Source organism: Notothenia rossii (assembly GCF_949606895.1).
Source record: "Notothenia rossii genome assembly, chromosome: 6".
Classification (NCBI taxonomy): Eukaryota; Metazoa; Chordata; class Actinopteri; order Perciformes; family Nototheniidae; genus Notothenia; species Notothenia rossii.
Window position 1 is genome coordinate 17,894,025 of NC_136909.1, and position 21,936 is coordinate 17,915,960.

At 41.5% G+C, this 21,936-nt stretch overlaps 1 protein-coding gene across 3 annotated transcripts in view; it reads left to right on the top strand.

Annotated features, from left to right (window-relative positions):
* Positions 1 to 21,450, top strand: part of dtx1 (deltex 1, E3 ubiquitin ligase) — a 47,387-nt gene extending 25,937 nt beyond the window's left edge. For 2 of the 3 annotated variants that reach the window (XM_079687577.1, XM_079687578.1), the window contains exons 3-10: positions 5,256 to 6,003; positions 12,480 to 12,541; positions 13,181 to 13,342; positions 14,973 to 15,034; positions 15,183 to 15,341; positions 16,445 to 16,606; positions 18,225 to 18,314; positions 19,017 to 21,450. In XM_079687577.1, the coding sequence (XP_079543703.1) occupies positions 5,256 to 6,003; positions 12,480 to 12,541; positions 13,181 to 13,342; positions 14,973 to 15,034; positions 15,183 to 15,341; positions 16,445 to 16,606; positions 18,225 to 18,314; positions 19,017 to 19,241 (1,670 nt within the window). In that variant the 3' untranslated portion in view covers positions 19,242 to 21,450. The remainder of the gene's footprint in view (positions 1 to 5,255; positions 6,004 to 12,479; positions 12,542 to 13,180; positions 13,343 to 14,972; positions 15,035 to 15,182; positions 15,342 to 16,444; positions 16,607 to 18,224; positions 18,315 to 19,016) is intronic. The other variant, XM_079687579.1, reaches the window with a different exon arrangement.
* Positions 21,451 to 21,936: the final 486 nt, after the last annotated feature.

Consider the following 21,936-nt stretch of genomic DNA (forward strand, 5'->3'; position numbering starts at 1 on the left):
CGCTGTGCTCAGGGAAAGGAATAGTAGGAGCGTTCACATACAGTCAACCCCCCCCCCCCCCCTCTCTCTTCTACCCACCATCCTCCTCTCACTACTCCCAGCCCCAGGGACAGCTTCCATGACAACAAAACCTCCCCCCTGTGTTTCTGTGAGAAACAAAGGCTGTCTCTCACGCATTAGCAGTGGCTCAGGTATTACCTGTGGTGGACACACTACGCGGTATTCAACACTTTCCATTACGGGGGTTTCCATCACATTTTCCTGTGTGACCACAGAAGGGTTGGTGCAAGAGAAACACGCACATCAATAACCTCAGATTCAGACATGATTTACCGCTCACTGTGTGAAGTAGCTTCACTCCAAAGATGAGTTTTAGCTAGAGAGAAGTGGATTTATTCCATAAATGTTGATGCCACAGTTTGATTTCTATTTTCAAATCAGTTATTTTATTATTTAAATGTGCATACAAGAGAAGATAATATTACTCATGTGTAAAAAGAAGAGTGGCGTTGTTTTTTTTAAAGGTAAATTACTGATTTGAGATGTTGCCAATTAAACAAGACACAACATTTCAAAAATTTCAAACCATTCCTTTATCCTATTTTAGACAAATTGGCTAAGCTTTTAACAAATCAACCGTTTATCTCACTTTATTTTGGGAGTGTTGTTTTGTTCTCAGATCTAAGCACGTGTTTTACTGGATTTTAATATATAACGATAGAAATGAAATTCACAAAAAAATGCACAATTTTATTTCTATTTTCCTATCAGTTATTTTATTATTGTAATGCAACATAAAAATGAAGAGAAGATATTATAAATCATGTATAAGAAAGATGTGTTTAGAGTCTGGAGTTCCTTTTTAAAGTTAAATGACTTGGTCAGGAAACGCTCTGTATCTTGTTGAAAAAAATACAATATACTCTTTTATTGCCCCTTGTTAACAGTTCTTAGAAAAGCTTTCACCAGAATGAACTACAAAGCATCCATTTGTCAATCTGCTATCTTTCCCTCCAGCAGGCCTCTGAGGGCAGTCAAGGATGTTAAAAGTTAATGTTGCATGTCCTTCCATTTAACAGAGTGATTCAGACAGAGGAAAACAAAACTATCAAGGTTGGAGACTGGCACGGCTTCATGTGGAGAGCCGGCAGCAGGAAGTTTTACCCCCAGCTAAGATGGGAGAGGGCAGCCATGCTCACCCTGACCCCACCTGGCCCTGTGCGACAGCGGGGTCAGAGTCCCACTGTGAGACCTCTGACGGGCTGTACATCACACAGCTCAGCAGAGGGAAACACGCTGGAGTTGGGCAAAGACAGCTGGAGGACATCGTGGGATAGAGAGGACAAGGGAAATGAGGGGAGGGCAGGAAAGATGGCTGCTGAAGGCACACAGGGTCTGACAGGAAGTGGCCACTCTTGCTAAGTTTCCTGCTAGGAAGAGCGTTAAGGGTCACAGGGGGAACATGAACCACTCTGCCTTTTTGGCTGTGGCAGTATACAGCAGTAAATTACAGCAGAATGAGAGGCAGTGTGCAGCGTTTCAGGCTGAATGTTTTGAATATGACTTCCCACATGAGGCCCCAGGACACGTGTGTTGTTGTAGCCTTTGCCTTTTCCTCTCAAAGACCCTGATCCGCAACCTATACACTCCCTGCAGAAGAATGCATGTGTTTAGAGAAGAACTGTAGTTTGTTTGAATGTGGGTTTTACTTTGGACATCATTTCAATTGGTTACAATAGTTGTGTACTTGTGTTGAGATGGAAACCAGCACCACCCAAGTTAGCCAAAACATATTTAGAAGATGAAAACAAAGACTTAAAGTGACATTACTACCAAAACTGTACAATGTTAACATCCAGCTTATTTGGATGATAATAGGTGGGTTTGTTTGGTTTAATTTTCAAGGAATAGCTTGACTTGTAGGAATTGTGATAGGAGATGCTTAGTTTAAAATAAGGAGTGTGTGTGGGGGAGAAACTCCCTTTGGATAACAGAAACCTATAAAACACACTACAGGAAAACCCCAAAATCATGATGGTGCCCCTTTTTAAGAATTAGTTTGCTAGCACCTATCAACATGTTTATCTCATTTGTTTATTTGATACAAACACATACATGTAACAGACATTTAGCAGATTAAACAAGACACAAAATCAAACTATTCCTTTAACCTACTTCAGCAATGTCCATTTGTCGTACTTTATAGTAGGAAGTCACCTTGTTATCCGATCTCAGCAATTGTTTTAGTTAGTTAGAATTTATTAAAAATATACTAAACTAAAATTGTCGTTAACAAATACATTGCATTGTTGAGATATATCATATGAGCATTTACCTTTTATGCTTAGTCCTTGAAAGCCTCAGTTTGTGCCCTGCATGTATTATGAGCTAGAAAGCTGTGGATATTTGACGATCTTTGAAAAGCCCTATAAAAGCGTTGTTGGTTTCTCGCACAACAGATGTATTTTTAATCCAGATGGTCAGAGGAGTGTTTGAGGATTCTAGAAATACTTTTATAACGGCAGTAATTCTTATAAAATGACCTTCTAGGTTTTTCAAAAATTGCCGGGTATTTATTTTTTGGTGGAAAATTGGGTGCTTAGCTCTGTGACTCAAATTGAATAAGTAATATAGGGGAGTCACAAACCAGATTTTTTCTGTTAATGCAAAGCCCTGTCCTCGCCTCACTTTAACTACAGCGGAGAAATCTGGCTGCCAAACACCCATCCCTCCGAGCCCACTGAAAATCTTTCAGCTGAGCACATTTCATGCGTCAGGCTCCATCAGCACTCTCATGAACAATTACCAGTACTAATAGGCTTTCAAAGATAGAAACTGTTTATTTCTCACCACCAAAGTTAAGATGTATAAATTGACGCCTGGGAAAAACACATCTTCACATGTTGAAACATTTATGAAGCTTGTGTTAAACCTATTAGCAAGACTTTGTATGGCTGTGCCACCATTGATCACGTGGTCACAGAAACATGCAGCCATTCGGAAAGTGTTGCATCTAATGCATCCCTCAGGAGCTGCAGGGATAAAGGGTTCAGACGTGTGGCTAGCTCTCCAACGCTACGCTAAAAGCACAGACCACATCATTGACTATCAGGAAATCAATGATTTTGTGTTTTATTCTGAAATCCATTTAGGGAAATCATTATCATTTTCATTATCATCCTCCAAGAAATCATGCAAGCAAGCCATAAGCAGCCATGGCTCAGTGAGCAAAGGTGTGTGTGTGTGTGTGTGTGTGTGTGTGTGTGTGTGTGTGTGTGTGTGTGTGTGTGTGTGTGTGTGTGTGTGTGTGTGTGTGTGTGTGTGTGTGTGTGTGTGTGTGTGTGTGTGTGTGTGTGTGTGTGTGTGTGTGTGTGTGTGTGTGTGTGTGTGTGTGTGTGTGTGTGTGTAAAAATGAAATTAGTCGTCAAGCCGAGTCCTTTAGCGGCAGTCTGCACCACAGCCTCAAGGTCAGACTTACTGATTCTACTGATGCATTTTAATCTCCAGAGCAAGCAGCATGAGGGGTTACCGCTGCCCACAGACCCCTCTACTCTTTTCAAAATCCATTCACACACTCCCATCCCTCCATCATCACCCTGGTCCTCCCTGGCAGGAGAGTGTGCATTTACCCGTTAAATTAGGTGGGGGAAGGTGGGGGTCGGAGTGCCTGGATACCCTTGCGGTCTTGCCGCTGGGAGATGGATAGGCGAAGGCGTCCTGATTTCCCATGTGACTACGGTAATTGTGTTATAATGGAGGTGGGAGCTGAGTGGCCGTCAGCAGAGGGACAAAGGTACAACCCACTCCTTCATGTCGCCATACAGAACAGTTGACTGCAGACTGAGGCAGAAGGGGATTGTGGGCATGATGTCTGTGGCCGTCGCATGCAGCTTAATAGACACTCGGAGCGATTTTCCTAGCGTGTGCACACCAGCTTGTTGCTATGTATTTATCTTCTCTTTTTTTTGAGCCACTGACTTACTGCTACAGTTTGCAACTACATTCCCTCCGGCAGGTAGAGAAGTGTTACACCTTGTCTTCATCAGTTGGTCAATCTGCTGTCTCAACACTTGTTGGCTCAGTCATTGGCAAGTCAAATAAACCGAAGCAGCATTAAAACTGCATTTTGCCTCTGGCTAATATCAACAGAGTTTAATCTAATGATGCCTTTTTCCTAGTGATCATTTACACAATTATTCATTTACACAATTATTTGTCAAGTATAATGAAAAATTCTAAGCACGTTTACATTTGTTAGAGTTGTATGTTTTTTCATAGTTTCTTGTCCATGGATGTCTAAAGGGAACTGGACACAGCATCGGAGGCGGGACTTATTCATTCCTATGAAAATTGCTCAGTGGCACATGAAGCTTAAAATGGAACGACTGTAGATTCAAACCCAAATCATCCGGGGACTTTTGCCCATATGCGTGCGTACTTGAGCTTTCCTTATGCCCGCCTCCAATCTCCCGCTCTCAGCTCAAGTCAAATGAATGGAGAGTGAAAATAACTCTGGTAAACTTGTAAAACGTAATGATAAAGCAGCTCTAAAATTGTTCATACTGGGTGGTTAACAATGTTAGTCAATGGGAAAACGTTTTTTTGGGCCAAACTGACGTAATGTTCTAGAATGGAAGTGTAGAAACACCATTTGGCAACTACGACAATTTGCTTCAACGGCTTGCACTCTTCTTTGGGGCTTGATTTTGACTCATCAAATTAGAGTCATCTAATTTGCAACTAATAGAGAAATCAATACAATAAATGAAATGGGCATTACACTTATTTTACACGTGAAGTTACGCTTACTATTTCAGCTTGAGCTTGAGACTATTCATTTTACATTTTAAACAGATTTACAAACTGGAGGTTTGTCCAGTACCTTGTTTTGTTGTAGCTTGACCCACATAAGAGACTCAAAGTTCATTTAATTTTTTGGTCTGTCTCTTGAAAGTACTCAGACTTTACGAACGACAAACTAAATGGTTTAATTTAACTTATAATGAAACTCATAATGAACTTTCAAAATGAGAACCATTTCCTGTGGACGGATCAGTTAATTGACCTGAATCTGTAAAGCCAGCAGAGGTGTCAAAAGATGCAGAATAAAGAAAATCTGGTCTAAAAAATGATGTTTATTCCTCCTCACATTTATCATTTGTGATCTTCTGTCCTTGCAAAGTAGCTGACCATAACAAAAGCTTTTTTTTTAGATTGTCCTCATTTTTCACTCTCTCCCCTGTCTTTTGTTTTAGGCACGATGAGACCAGCGCAGAGAAACTTCTATGAGCCGTCGTCCGCCCCGGGGAAAGGCGTGGTGTGGGAGTGGGAGAACGACAGCGGTTCGTGGACGCCGTATGACATGGAGATCTGTGTGACCATCCAGAACGCCTACGAGAAGCAGCACCCCTGGCTGGACCTCACCTCTCTGGGCTTCAGCTACCTCATCGACTTCAACAGCATGTGTCAGACCAACAGGCAGAGTCAGCGTAAGAGACGCCTGCGGAGACGCATGGACCTGGCCTACCCGCTCATCATGGGCTCTATCCCCAAGTCCCAGTCATGGCCCGTGGGAGCAAACTCCGGCCAGCCCTGCTCCTGCCAGCAGTGCATCCTGGTCAACAGCACGAGAGCCGCCTCCAATGCAATTCTGGCCTCTCAACGGCGTAAGCACTACGGCGGGACAACAGGAAACACAGGCGCTATAGGAACTCTCACTGCAGTGCGGCAGAGCAACACCTTTGCTGGAACCACCCTCTGGTCCCCGACATCCGCCTCCTCGGGCCCCAACAACAATAACATAAGTACTGGAGGTGGGCATGCCAAAGCTGAACAGGTGCTGTTGCCACTGTCCTCTGCCAACTTCCCCTGTTCCCCCGTGATGCCCACTCTTTCATCCGCCCATGGCCACCACGCTCTCACCATCAACGGACAGAACAACCTGAACCGGCCGGGCACACAGCGCATTTCCATGAGCACTGCCAGAGGAGCCGTCCCACCAGGGTAATGACAAACAGAAGCATTCATACCCCTTATCTTCCACTTTGAATGGAGTATGCAGTGGCCTGTTACTTGTTATAGCACAGGCATAGTGTTCGGATTTGGTTGAATTTCCAGTTGAGCTGAGGCAATAGGAGGATATAAAAAGCAAAGACAATCTCTGTTTCTGCTTTTCTGCTTCACAAAGCTTTAGTCTCTTTGTGTCAGGAGTATTGTTCTCTGTCGTTTTCTACGTCTCTCTGCTGGTTTATGATACATTTCGTTAACATATGGATCATTACAGCTGCAGAAAAAGCCTTGGGTCCAGTTGATTTTAAAGAGGAAGAGCCCTTCTTTTCACATGTTCGTCTGCAATAGCGACTGCTCCATAATGAGCTTATGTTGGCCCCAATAGGCGTGAAATACTGCAGCTCTTCTATATTATTCCCTGGCCTCTGCTTACACATTTCTTATTATGACACCATGCTGTGGTGGTCATGAAGAAAATGACATTGTAGGTTGAATATCTGGATCTTTGTGTGTGTAACTGCGTCTTTTGTTTTGTGGTGTGGTTGTGTTCATGCACGGGCAGGCTCTGGTGTAGCTGTGGAAAGCTATTTGCCATGGAGGCAGAGCTACACTGGGGAAGAATGAATAATGGATCAAGGAAAAATGGGAGCTTCAGCTGAGCGCTGTGACCTCAGAGCGATCCAGCGAAAGGAGGAAAAGAAGTGTGTGTAGCGTTGTAACCGATACTTCAGTCCTTTATCCTGCTTTCTTTTACTAAAATAAACCACTCCTGATCTAATTTGATTCCATTTTGCTCGCACTGCTCATGGGGAGAGACACACTTACTGCGTGTTTGAATAATGCCGTCCTTCACCCAGGCACACATCCTTTTACTTTCTGTGGCCTCATTCTGCGACACTGAAAGGAAACGTATATGATTTTGCTCTTCGTAGCAGGCCATGACCTTGTTTTATACAGCAAGCAGGTGGGAAATGATGCAACTTTGTGCCTAAAGAAAACCAGCATGGGAGGTATATACATTTTCTTCTTTATTCTAAGAAATAAGTGAAAGCTTGAATGTCACTTTTTCACACAAAATGTTTTTTGCGGACACAGAAAAAGCGAGGCAGAGGAATAGACTGGGGGTGAGGTGGAGTGTGTCAGTTCCCAGGCGAGTGGCTCGACATACAGGATGAGTGTGGTTAACATTCACACACACAACAGAACATGAGCTCACACACACAAAATGAAGTGAGAAAAAAAAAAACACAAGTGTGCTCAGGGCCGATAACAGAGGAACCCACACAAAATGCAAAACATCAGATCTGTTTTTCACACACCAGAATAAAACGGGTGCTGGGTGCGAGAAAGGTATTTGGCATCTATGGCTTGTTTACAGGAGTTGATGTCACTGCTTTAGATACACAAACCACCATACCATTTACATTTCTTTCATAGGATTGATTTCATCTGCCCATAAGCACAATCCATATGTTTTTTTGACTGTATCGTTGGAGACTACATTTCAAATATTGATGTTTTTATTGTGTGAAGGAACCAAAGGGTTTCGGGCTATTAATGGTGTTTCATGCATCTGTCTTGCGTGAACTGATATTAGAAGTGGCACCATCTGCTGGTTTGTGTAAACACATCAGTTTATCTTAATAATGGGTTTGACACAGCCCACTATATAACACCTGCTTCTACAGGACACCTGCCATAAACCGAGGACCTGTGAAATAAGGTCATGTGTAGTCAGACAGATACAGGCTGCTATAGATTATTTTTGAATTATTCAGTTTACATTCTATTAACACTTGTGTGAAACAAAGGCTATGTTTAGTAGGGCTGCAACTTCAGATGTTTTTCAAAAAGCAGAATATTCTCGATGTTGATGATAACATTGAGTGATGAGGAGTTATTATATTCATTTATAAGACTGTTTGAAAGGTAAAGAAGCATATTATGAGGGTGGATTGAACAGAAATAATGTAACAAGATCTCTGAGCTGAGACGCTGCGCTGTGCTGTCTTCAGGCAACAGGGCACGAGTGTGTGTATGAATGTGCACGCTGTCATTGGATGTGTTTACGAGCTTCACTCTGCTTGTGTTAAGACAGCTCGCCTGAGTGTTGGCTGGAGGGCTGTGTGTGAAGTTCATTATCCCTCAGTGGGCAGCTCTGGGGCTTACCACCAGATACAATTAATATAAAAAATGAATTCATCAATCATGTCAGCTCATCAGGACCAAACTGATGTAATTTAGAATCATTGGTGTCATTATTGCTTAATTCTCGGGACATTTCAGGAGGTGAAAGAGCATTGGCCATGTTGTAAACCCCCCACAGTGCAGCACGTATAGGGCTTTCCTCTGCCTCCTGATACTCGCAGCAATATGCAATTAAGCCCTCCTGGAGTTCTCTGCCTCCATCCCCCCTCTTACTGTCTTTATGGTGCATAATAAACAGATGAGGAGATATAAGACCTCCGTCAGCACATTCCTAACTAGGCCTAATGTAGTCTCTATTTGGGGAATCACATCCCTCCCGGTCTGATTAATTCCTCAAGGCAGGCTGGAGGTTCCCCCAGGATAGGAAGGAGGAAATAACTGAAAAAGGACAGCAACCCTCGTGCCCTGACCTAGCATGGGCCACAATTAAGGTGGTTTTAATGAGTTAGGTGTGAAGGGGTTGGATTCAACACTTAATTTGCATTGGTTTTAGGTCAGAAATGGCAGCGTTTGACCTACAAAAAAGCGCCATAGCAAATGGTAATTCCTCAGAAGCACACTACTGTCCACTTGTATAGGTTTGATTGTGGCCAGGCTCGGAGAAGGAGAGACATTTGAGTTGGCAGAGCAAAATAAATGCAGAGAGGATGATGTTTAGTCTGGTTTTCCAAAGGAGCCCTGTCAACGCTTGGATACTGGAAAGGTCAAAAGGCCAAAGGTCTGCTCTTGTTTGCACTGACGTTTTGGTAATTACTCATGAGCTAATGCAGCCTGCTGTTTATGATCAGTGGAGACCTCCGGCAGCATACTTTTAGGAACTAGATGATAAGTAATGACAATGGATTTTGATGCACTCCCAATAATTATGACGGTATTTTTAGACAAGAATTATGTGCGGCAGACAGCGGAATAAGCAACAAGGGGGAGGAGTTTAACCGTTGAAATAATCCAGCATTAGGATTGTCAGTGTCAGAGTGTGTGAAGCTGCTTCAGGCACAGCCATGATGGAGAGGGTCATACCTCAAGGTGCACATTTCTAAAAGCAAATTAAGAGAAAAAGGTGCGCAGAATTAGATGGAGTGGAAGCTGCTTACAGGTTACAGGTCGACTGGCTGGTCATGTGTTTACAAATAATTCTGCACTGTAAAGATAGGTAATCACGCTCTTTACAGAAGTAATGAAGAACAGCCAAAAAGCAATTGCCTGCAAGATGGGGATGTATTTGTCTTCGTATTAAAATACACCATAAAAACAGAGTAGATAAGTATGTTAGTTTTTGCTTTTTTGGTGGATGTGTAATCAAACAGTGTGTAGCTGTTTCATTAACATTGCATATTTATTGTGCGATACACTTGCCGGCTCATGCCAAGATCTTTGCCAGAATTTGAAAGCAATAAAGATGAAAAGCATTTTCCTAATTAATGTAATGTTATGGAACTTTGACAAATCCTCCGTGCTGTGTGCCTATAGGAGTGTGTAGTTTGTGCAGTGTGCACACGGCACACAATGAGATGGTGTTAAGGGCTCTCATGGTGTGCTGTCTCATTTCTTCTCCTAATGAAAATTATTTTTGTTTGATCACAGCGCTCTCACTGAACAAGCTTAATTATACATGCGTTCATAGAGGGAGGCGTCATGTGTTTTGATTTGATTTAGGCCTAAGTGCATGTTTAAATGGAGGAGGGACTCTCCCACTGGGCTTCACCTAATTTGGTTTTAATGAGTATCAGATGCCGCTTTGGCCAATCCCATTCTACTTCTGATATTCAGGTTTGAAAAGGTGTTTGGCACTTGCTCTGCCTTAAAGGAGCCCTATTACGCTCATTTTCAGGTTCATATTTGTATTTTGTGCCTCTAGTGTGACATGTTTACACGCTTTAATGTTGAAATAGGTTTTTATTTATCATACTGCCTGTGCTGCAGCTCTTTTCACCCTCTGTCTGAAAACAGAGCCCAGTCTGCTCTGATTGGTTAGCTGGCCATCTGTGTTGTTATTGGTCAACCACTTAGGCTAAGGGGCAGGACATCTCTATCATGTACAATGTGTTGGAGCGCTAGCCAATAGAAGCGAGAGTGTATGTAGTGATAAGTAAATAAAGGAGTCCAATGGAGGCGTTTCAGGCAGGAAGGGGAAATGTGAGTGAGAGATATAGATTGGTAAATAGATATATTATATGCTTTGTTTATCTATCTTATATTGGTTTGTGTGCACACACCAGGAAAGAAAAATCCCCAAACAGCATAACAGTCCAGTGTAAAAATGTTCCTCTACTTTTAAAACCAATAAAAAAGGCAAAACTGTTTGTTTAACTTAGTAATGTATCGACTAGTTGGTTTGAGCTATAAGCAGTTACTGCAGTGGGGGAGTTCACAAGTGAATTCCTCTACTGCGGTTGAGGGTGTGAAATCACTTGCTTTTGTCACTAAAAATCAAACCTGTGTCAGTTTCACATCTTGAATTCAACATTTTGATATAAGGTGTTTGAAACAACAACAAATCACCGTGCTTTCATTTGTTTCCAGTCTGACACACGACAGGAGTCAGCTGATCTTGCTCTCTGGAGAAACAACGTGGAGAGTCCCTACCAAAGGGACGATAGGACACATCAGCCTCAGCTAGGCCTCGCGTACCTTTCCCTTATTGCTTGCACTCAGCTAATTGAAGGGCTTCCCCTGGCGCAGGAACAGAGGCTCCGAGGCTCTGGCTAATATCAAAGCAGTCTCTTGATGCGGATCTGTGAAACACCTGAGCGCTGCAGGGCCAAAGATCTCAGTCCCTTCATGGTCAGAGAGCAGAGAGATTTAGAAGTATATGTGGAGATTAGTTTGTGTGTGTGTGTGTGTGTGTGTGTGTGTGTGTGTGTGTGTGTGTGTGTGTGTGTGTGTGTGTGTGTGTGTGTGTGTGTGTGTGTGTGTGTGTGTGTGTGTGTGTGTGTGTGTGTGTGTGTGTGTGTGTGTGTGTGTGTGTGTGTGTGTGTGTGTGTGTGTGTGTGTGTGTGTGTGTGTGTGTGTGTGTGTGTGTGTGTGTGTGTGTGTGTGTGTGTGTGTGTGTGTGTGATATACTGAGATAAATTGCTCAGTGAGCAGTGCCCCATTTACACAGATAATTTCATTTAACTTTGTTCAAGTTATGTTTAAAAAACGTCTCAGACCATCTGCGTAAAGGAATTGTTTGGATGTTTTAAAGAGTGGTTGTATGAGGTACTTATCCACAGCCAGTGTATTCCCTACAGAAGATGGTGGTCTGCTAGCCAGATGTTAGTTTGCTATATTCTGTGACTTTGAGGAGGTCGAGATAACACTCTAAAACAGCAAAGTCACACAATAACACAAACTAATTGACTTGTAGTAGACCTGCAAGTTGTGGTTTCGTTTTCTTATACATATATGTTTTTAGATATTTACTTTATTGACCCCAACCCAACAGCTAATAAAGACTCATGAGAAAAGTGTATTGTTCTGATTAGCAGCTGAATGCTTCACTGTATTTACGAGACTTGATTTTGTGGGACTTTTTTTAGAACCAACTCGCATCTGGTGCAATTACGTGTTCAATTCTGGTTCTTTACTTGTTGCTTCTTAGCTGTGATTTAAAGCAAGATATTGATTGCAAATGCATAACTTGAGTTGGCTTGTCATGACACTGGGGCTTTCTCTTTACCTGAGGAAAGAATAATGGTCTGCAAACTCTACTGCTCCGAATGCTTTTCAGTAAACCACGGCCCTCTATAGCGACTCACTGATTGTGTGCCCATAATAATGCCTGAAGTGCTTTTGTCGGCGAGCTTCACAGATCTGTGAGAATGCGCAAGTCAACTGTCTTTGTCGTCTGTTTTCACCATGAACTCCGGCCTCTCCAAATGTCATCCTGAATCAGACTCTGCTGCAGTGCTTTGTACATGAGTCAAGCTGTCTCATCCCATTGCAGTTGTCTCTGTCTCTGTGGTGAAGCACATGTGACATTTTAACAGTTTTTTGTGGCATGTGGGGCAGAACGGGCTGCTGTTCTCACTTTTCTCAAGTGTGGCATTACAGGCAATGATGCATGATCAGGACAATTTAAATGTGTTTTTTGGTTTTTGAGAAAAGAACAAGAATGGACTGCCGCACAGAGAAGATGATTTGTGTTTACTGTGGAGCTTGATGTCTCCTAATGGCCACTAGAGGTGGTAGTATGACCCTGAATGAATGTATGATGCGAGCTAGACACTTTCTGTGGCCATGATGTACTTTAAAAACATTTTATTCTTTGCTTTTTGTAGGGTTCCTGCTCTCCCAGTAAAAAACCTGACTGGAACTGGACCAGTGCACCCAGCCCTAGCAGGTTAGTCGACATTCAGGCTACTGGGCAATATGTCCAAATACCTTAATCCTTGAATGTCATATCATGGCTTTACAGTATACATTTTTTTTGTCAATTTAATAAATAAATATATATATTTATGAACAAACTATGTTGTGAAATATATTTTGGATACACCTGTGTTAATTAATTACCTCACAAATGAGGTAATATATATATATATATATATATATATATATATATATATATATATATATATATATATATATATATATATATATATATGAAGTAGTATTTCCTCATTTTATAAGAAACTTATAAGGTGAGATTATAAAGACAAAATACATATATATATATTTCGAGCTACGCGCTGACTACATTTACATTGATGCACACACATACAGAATAGTCAGAGGAATTTGAGTTAATTCGTTTTTGTATTGATTAATTTCGGCATATGTCATTGTCAATATAAAAGATGCAAAATTGTCATATTTATTTATCGCCTAGCTCTTATTCATTGTATAGCATCTGCTAAAAATTAGATTTGAGTGCTGAAACTCTTATTGATCTTGAAAGACATTTACAATTAGTGTTTTTTTCCATTCTTCTTTGTGTGTATTTTTGTGTGTATGTGTGTGTGCTGTTCTTATGATTCAGGTATGACAGGTATCCTGATGTGCGCTGCAGGTCTGCCGGTTTGCCTGACCCGGGCCCCCAAGCCCATTCTGCATCCGCCCCCCATCAATAAGAGCGACATGAAGCCTGTTCAAGGGATCAATGGCATGCGCCGCAAAACCAAGAAAAAGCACCTGAGGAGAGGTAAGATGGAGCAAGTCAATGCGAAGAGAGGAGGAGGTGAATTGAGAACAAAGTGTAAATGCTACCATGGTATTTGTATATGGTGTTGGAACATTGGAAATGCACTGAGAAGAGAAATAGACCAACCACTGACTGTCAGCAGACTCTCTCTTTCCTTCCAAGCTTTACAGGATGTTTCCCCATCAGCTGTTCCTTTGTCTGTTGTTTACCATGCAAACAAAATCAAAGATGTTTACAAAATGATCCTTTAAATGCTTCCAATTTCAGCTGCATGAAGGTTTACAATAAATCCACACTCACCGTGGTCACTGATGATTAGTGAGGCGAGAATGCCTTTACCTTTTTTCAAAAGCTCCTATAAAATGTAATGATGATTGCTTGTTCAGATTAATGAGCAAACGCAGCGAAAGTGTTAATGTAACCTTTTTATTTGTGTTACACTACATGCAGATTGATAGAGGCAGTTGTAAGGAAAGTAATTAACAGGGGAAATGTTGTACGGAGCTGGTTTGAGAGGGGATCTGGTGCTCAGTTGGACGGCTTTGTGCTTGAATAAGTGCTGGTCGATGGAAGCCTTGGAAACCGCCCGCCTCCCACAGGAGTCTTTGTCCTTATTGATCAGTGAGGCTGTTGGGCTTCGGTTTCTGCACCGTGGTCATCCTCTTCAACCCTTAAGAGCAGATGATGCAGTGGGACATTATTTAACGGGTCCCATAGTTTAATCTAATTTACTAGGAAGGATCCTGATATGTGGCTGTAAATGTATAGGAAGGTTCCTGCTAGGGGAGACTATAATTCTAAATGAACGATGATTAAACATTTCTGGGGTGTTAAATGGAGGAATGAGGCAGCTGCCAAATGTGCATCCTGTATATGCCGAGTTTAAACTGATACTGGAGAGCTGTGAGGGGAATACAAAAGTGTTTTTTTTCTAAAGCAGGGAGATATGGGCTTATCCTTCTCTGCTTTCTGTACAGAAAAAGGTCAGACAGCTCTTGATCCGGGCTAATGAAGCCATCAAGTAGGCATTGCGTAAAACATTCTGTCTTTCTCCTCCTTTTTCCTGTTCTCACTCCTCCTTCTCTTCACAGCTCTCTGCCTCTTCCCTCTTTCCGCCTTTATACCTTTTTTTTCCTCAGTGTTCCTCTCTCCACTGCTCTCCCTCCCTCTGTTTTCGCTGGCTGTCCCTCAAATGAACAAACAAAGGCTCCCGGGGGAGAAGAGGTTGCCTGTAAGCGTATTAGAGGTGTAAGCTGTGGGTGTGCTCTCAGCCATGCTAGCCTGGTTGCACACAGGGATTATGAGAGTGTGGGGATGGCTGGGTTATGTTTGAGTTTTGAAGGTGACCTCCTCCTTAACACCACAGACATGTGAACTACATTCACATGGGAAAACATTCTTTCATCAGAAAAAAAGGTGTCGGCGTGACGACTGAAACTCATAAAAGTGTGTCATCCGTCAAGATCTTACTGTTATTATTCTCTTGTGTTTAAATGACAAATAAATGCCATTCAGTGGTCTTTCTTGCCCTTTTTCATATTTACTTGTGATGTGTGGGTGTAAACAAGTGGCTGGATTGGCTTTTCTTCACCGGTCAACTCATTTCTCTTATGCTTTATTTTATGACAAGGCAAAAACCCAGAGGATGTGGTGCGAAGATACACAGAGAAGATTAAAGTGGTGCCAGATGAGGTAAGAAAAAACACAAGCATGCACAGAAGATTGCCCACCACCAAGAGATGCTCTCTGCGACCGTTAGATGTCCTAACCATGTGTGAAAGTCTCATGATTACACAGTCACTTAGAATGACAGCTGAAGTCTTTTGTTTGTCTATTCCAGGACTGTACCATCTGCATGGAGAGGCTGGTCATGGCGTCAGGCTATGAAGGCATCCTGCAGCACAAAGGCATCAAGCCAGAGCTGGTGGGCAAACTTGGCAAGTGTGGCCACATGTACCATCTGCTGTGCCTGGTGGCCATGTACAACAATGGCAATAAGGTGGGTAAAAACTTGAGAGCCAGACGTTGTTATGATGTCACTCTAGTTGATCAAATTATAAACTCGTGAGGCCCTGACGGATTGTATGGCACTGGCAGATGATCAGGATTTAATATCATTGCACACCGATGGGAATTTGATGAAGTCCCATCAGATAAGTATTAATAGAAAAATACTTTAAAAAAATGTAAACTATGGCTCCCTTCGGTTCAGTTTACTCGCATTAATATGTTGTTCGTTAATGCAAATGTTGGCAAATTTAATTAGCAGCCATCAGTGTTACATTACCAATAATTGGTATAATCATGTGAAATATATGTATCAATTACTATTAAAAGGCCGGATTAGACTAATTTAATTTATTTTGTCACTTAGCTCTAGTGGTATCTAAAAGAGTAAAACGTTTTGGTTTTGTTTCTCTGAGTTTTTTTACATCCTTCTTTGAGATTTCTGCTTTCATCCTGTTCTGATTGTCGGAACATTTCAAACTACAATCAAATATTTTAACACAGTTTTTGTGGAAATGTACCAGCACGTTGTTTTACTGAAGAGACATGTTGCAGTTAAATATTTTTCAAAGCTGTATTCAAAGACTTTTTGGCCACTTGACATTAACCATAAAAAATGTCCATTAATGAGCATTAACATATTAGCAAACAGTTACTATTTAAAAATCCAGATGTAGATCTACCTTCAGCATTCATTTTGAGTTGTGTTTCTAGTGAACCAATACGTCTATTAGTTAACTGATTTAGCGCTTGTTTAGTCTCTTTCCTAATTGCTTCGTAGATCTAAGGGGAACTGCTAATTCTCTATGGGTTTCTCATCGCAAGGGTACCCTTTCAAATGATAGATTATCATTTAATCATGTTGAAGAGAAATGTTGAGAGGCTTTAAATATAAGTTTACTTCCAGCATTACGAACTAAATGGCATTCATGTTTGGGAGACCAAGCTGAAATATCAGAGACAAATATCTCAAAAAGCAAATAAAATACAAAATATCTACATGACTACAATCACAGGAGGTGAAGTAAAACATGTCTTTAATTTGGGTTCATTTACCACTTACCCTGCCAATATTTATATTTTTTTATCAAACAGGATGGCAGTCTTCAGTGCCCAACATGTAAAACCATCTATGGGGAGAAAACGGGCACCCAGCCCCCTGGGAAGATGGAGTATCACGTCATCCCCCACTGCCTGCCCGGCTACCCAGACTCCAAGAGCATCCGCATCGTCTACGACATTCCTGCTGGGATCCAGGTCAGAACCGTGCCACTTCACTAAATCCACCATGCGTCTTTTGTGTATCCTGATCCTTTGTTTCATATCTCTACATCTGTGTGCTTTTCTACAACTGCTACCTATCTGCTTGAGTCTGAAAGACGGTTATAAGTGCAGGAAAATTAGGTGTCGCCGCTATGCAAGTCCCATGGTGATCCCGCATAGAAGATGGATGTTTCTTCCATTGATTTTCAGCATTTAATTGATCATTTAAAATGAAATATAAATCCATTTTAGAGACGAGAATAAACGGATCCAATAAAGGTCATTTGGATTTTTCATTGCATTTGCAGTGGAGAGGAGAGCATGTTTTTGCAGCCTGCTTCTGTGTCGGTGAGATGAAAAGGTTGCGTATTTCATCCTGACTGCTTAAAGGAGCTTTAATAGAGTCAATAAACTGACCTTTTTCCACCAGAGGAACAGGCTTTGTGTCCCGGGGGACAGAGAATACTGGGGGTGACCTGACCGCTCAGGGAACATTTCTGTAGGTCTCCCGCCTCTCTTCTTTCTCCTCTCACTCCTCGGTCCACTATGTAACTCTGTAATGGAGCTAATGAAAAACAGCAAAATAATATTACAGTTCAAATCAATGAATTAATTAAAACTATCACAGGAATAAACGAAAGATAAAACGTATATCTCTAAAGGTGTACACTGTATTTCTTCTGCTTTGCAATCAGATTGATGTCTGTGATGATAGGTCTGTCTCATTGGTCTACATGTACTGAGGAGACAAGGAGACAACAAGAGGTGAAAGGACTCTCGAAACACAAAAAAGGCCTGGTATAACAAATGTTCAAACCTCGCTGGAAATAGGAAACATTTGTGGGAAAAGTACTCCGGTGTGAACGCGGCTATTATGTGACCAATTTACCACGACAAGGCAGCTGTAACTACAAATTCCTTTATTAATAAGTGTGGGTGGGGAAATTATTTAATCAAGTTTTTTTCACATTGGAGCTATGACAGCACAATTCTTAAATATGATATATCTACAAAAACAAAATGCTAAGGTTACTAGATAAGGTGTAAGGGATTATCTAAATATCGTGAAACAAAACAATTTCCTCAAATTCTATAACTTCTTCTTTTACTCTGATGCACGCTTGATATATAACAATTATTCATAACCTTGGTACCTATGGTAGCATCTACTAAGAGTGACTGGGTACCACAGTTCAGAATTACAGCCTTGTTGTCTTCTTCCAGACACGCAAACATGGAGTGTCAGGGAGCTTGGCAGTGTTTAAAATCCTACTGAATCTACTTATTATCTCGCACCGATGGACTTCTATGTACTGTGCTGTTTCATGTAGTGTTTTTATCATTATGCAGGGGGGTTTTGTCCACCTTACCATGCACAACAGATGCAAATTATCTCCGAGCTAACTCTGATGCAATTACTTTTAATTGTGTGCTGTCCCTGGAAAAATAAACAATACATAAAATAAATAATTGGATATTCACAATAGCATATCTCTTTTTTCTTTTTTTTTTACATTGTTATCTACGTATTGCTGTTGACATCTCCGACACAATAAAGTCGTAATTGGGAGAAGAGTTGTAACGTTTTTTTGCTTGACTTTTTTTTCACCAGACCAATGAGCACCCCAGCCCCGGGAAAAAATTCAGTGCCAGAGGGTTTCCTCGACACTGCTACCTCCCTGACAATGACAAAGGCAGGAAGGTAAGCACTGATGGTCCATGAAAACAATCAGACACAGACAACAACAGCTCAGAAGCATTAAATCCTTGCAAGTGTGCTTAGCTGCACATTATTTCTTTCTTAAGAAGGGGAAAGCATCTCTGCTTGTATATTGCAAGATCTTTCTTCACTAAAACTTGAAGTTACTTATTGTTTGGAAAATACTGAATGTACTCTTTCAGAGTAGTAGATGATAACAAAGGCCCAACTGTAACTGTGTACGTAACAGGATGTAAGATTACCTGGAAGAGCGTCAGGACACTCTGTTAGGCATATGATAGCTATGTGACAACGATTAACATGATGATTCAGCCTCTATGGAGATAGACATTATGACAAACATGATCATTTCTGACGTGGGTCTTAACTAATCTAAACTAAACATTGTATACTGCTTTGAACCGGTATTCATGCATCTTGTGACTGTGATACACCCTCTCTTGAAGGGCACTGTTCGGGGAACTTGTTGTACCATATGCTCTGTATGTGATGACTACTTCCATTCTTGCAAGGATAATAAATACATGTATCCTGATATTGAAGCTCGAGCCGGTGACGAGTGACGAATGATATTTTTTCTGAGTAGTATATGAAAGCTAAAAAATATTTTTAAAGAGGGATAACATCATAGCTACTTTCTTCTTGCTAAAGCAGGATAATGACATCCTTTTTTCTTCTCTCCAGGTCCTAAAGCTGCTGATCATGGCCTGGGACCGACGCCTCATCTTCACCATCGGCACGTCCAGCACCACGGGAGAATCGGACACGGTGGTGTGGAACGAGATTCACCACAAGACAGAATTTGGTTCCAACCTGACTGGTCACGGCTACCCGGACCACAAATACCTGGACAACGTCCTGACAGAGCTGTCGGCCCAGGGGGTCGGCGAGGCCAACCTGAAGGACTGATAGTTGCCTGAGATGGTACACAGGAACAGCGCACACCATGCCCCACCGTCTCCCAGGCAACAGGAAGCTTCATGACACGCCAAAAAGCAGCCGACAACTCTTTACTCCCCACAAACGAAAATACCCTGCAGAAGCAGTGGCACAAGAGCAACGCAAGCAAAAATAAATGACGTGGTTATGGTCGATATCTTGATTTGTATAACCTAAGATTTCCCCCCTGCTGTCTCTTGATCCATGCCTTGAGCAAGTTCTCAGAGGGTAACAAACGTAAAGACAAGGTGAGGATTGTGGCTTGGTGAATGGTATTTAACCCCTTTAGATTAAACTGAAGCTGTTCCTCTGCACTTGATGAGGGGACACACCTGGCATATTTTAAAATGCTAAACTCCAGAATGCATGGCCCAGACTAACGCTGCATAATGAAGGTTGGGCGATAACCTGCAACCTGATGAAATGTAGATAGATCAGCTGTTGCTTGATCTTGTGAAGATTATATCTAAGAGAATTTCAGCATATTGAATTAATCCAAAGGAATTAATTAATTGCATCCCCCGTTTTTTCATATATTTGATTATTGTCCTGTAACAAGTGGTGGTTTCGTGATTTTGAAAGAGAGGATTGTGGCGTGTTTTTGGTGACTGTACAGTTGTAATGGGCATTTCGGATATTTTCCACTTCAGATACTTTAAGTCAATTGTTTTCGACTATGAAAGTGTGTCCTGTTGTGCATGAAATAAATTCCAGAGGCTATAAAACATCAATGTTTGATATTAAACCTATGTTGTATGAGCGGAGACATGAAAGATAGATAAAACAAGCATCTTACCAGCCAGTTTGATGCCTGTTATGAGATGTTGTAAATTGACAGGCTGTGGTTGTGAAGCGGTTTTGGCTACGCTCCAAGGTTAAACTCATTTGTTTTGTTGACACACTGATGACGCTGACCTCTGTTTGTATAAAGCCTGCGTTATTTTTTTCCATGTTGGAGGCAACCCGGGCGTCGGCACCATCCATCATGCTGACCATACATGAGGGTCGAGTGTGTGGTTGCGTGCTCTCAGGCAATAATATGCTGGCTTGAGGTCCTTTAGGAGAAAAGCTGAACACACTCCTGGCAGATGGACATTCGTCTTTCAGCACCAACAGTTCTCTCTGTTGGAGATCCATCTTTGGCTCCTGCTCGCCTGCGATCCACAAGTCTCTTGTGAGCTTGTTAGCTTGTACAGCGAGCAATGAAACATCTCTTTTCCTGCGTGAGCTCACTCAGAGTTGTTAGGCAAGATGCTATGGCCTCGCCCCCATCTTTCCTCCTCAGCAGCAGCAGAGTACTTGCAACCATTGCAAATGTTGGTCTAGTATTTAGTTCTGCACTCTCCATTCCCCCCTCAGATGTTATGCCCGTGAGGTAAAGAGTTTTTCTGTAGACCCTTGGTGGAGTTGTGCTCTACTCAGAGATTAAAGATAACCCAGTGCTGCATAATTCTCCATAATTATATCTGATCAATTTTAATGAGTGGGGGTGTATATGCATGGTTTATCGTGTGGGCACCCAGCTGTGAGCTTAGTTTTGGAGTGAATCATAGTCTTCCATAGCACTTTGAGGCAACGGTTTTGTTTGATCAGTCCTTTTAGTTTTTAGGAAAATGTCTTAAATTGTGTTTTTTTTTTTTTATTGATGTTTATAAACTGGCTTGCGATGCTTTGAAAAATATATACGATATACATTTGCAGATGTGATATAGCCTACCTTTAAATTCAAGCTCAATTTGAGTCGGTGGTGTTGGTTTAATTTATTTTTATACTCTTCTATATAAAATATATAAAATTACCATCTGGCCCACATATCTATACACAGGCACATCTTAACATGAATACAGAAAATCTGGCAAAGATGAATTTGTCAGTATGTCAGGGACTGTTGAAAATGTACTACATGTTATGGGCGTCTTATATTACAAGTAGTCTTAGCGTATGCTGCTGTCGTTACCTTAATGTAGAATCTGTGTAATCGATCCTGTGGGATTCCAATAAATACAAGTGTATCTTTATTATTGATGGGGGAGCTTTAGCAGCATGAAGATGTCCGTTCCCCCACAATGGGCCATTTCTCTTTTTTTACTTTGACATGGGAATGGTTGCAGTCGGCAATCTCTGTTCAGTTTGGAGGTGAAAACGGCGCGCCTGGGTGAAATAAAAGAAACAAATAATGGTTGGGGTCTTTGCTTTAGTTACATGGAGCAACAGATTGGTAAAATTTGACCTCAGTCAGTTGTCAAGTTAGATATAACCTACTTTATTGAAAATTATAAAGACCCTGAAAACCCATTTTCTCAATCATCTTCTTACTTTATCGTACACAAACACACCAATACATGATCTGCCATTTCTTCGTATTTATGTCTTGGCATGTTAATACAAGAAGCCTATTTTTGCTAGGCAATATACTAAGTAATTCAACAACTGGACAATTTGACCACTCTGTTTTTATTTGTCTTAAAAAAAAAGACAGTGTAACAAGCCAAGGGCTCAAGTTCCCTCACAACTACTAGCTAGCTACAAAGGTTAGCTGTTAGCTAGATTTGTTATTGTTAAGCTAGGCACATTAGCTTTAAATTGCCGCTTACATGAGCGTTTTATGTTACAAAGAAACACACAGAGAAAAAACGTTTTCAGGGGCTTTGAACTACTTTTGTCT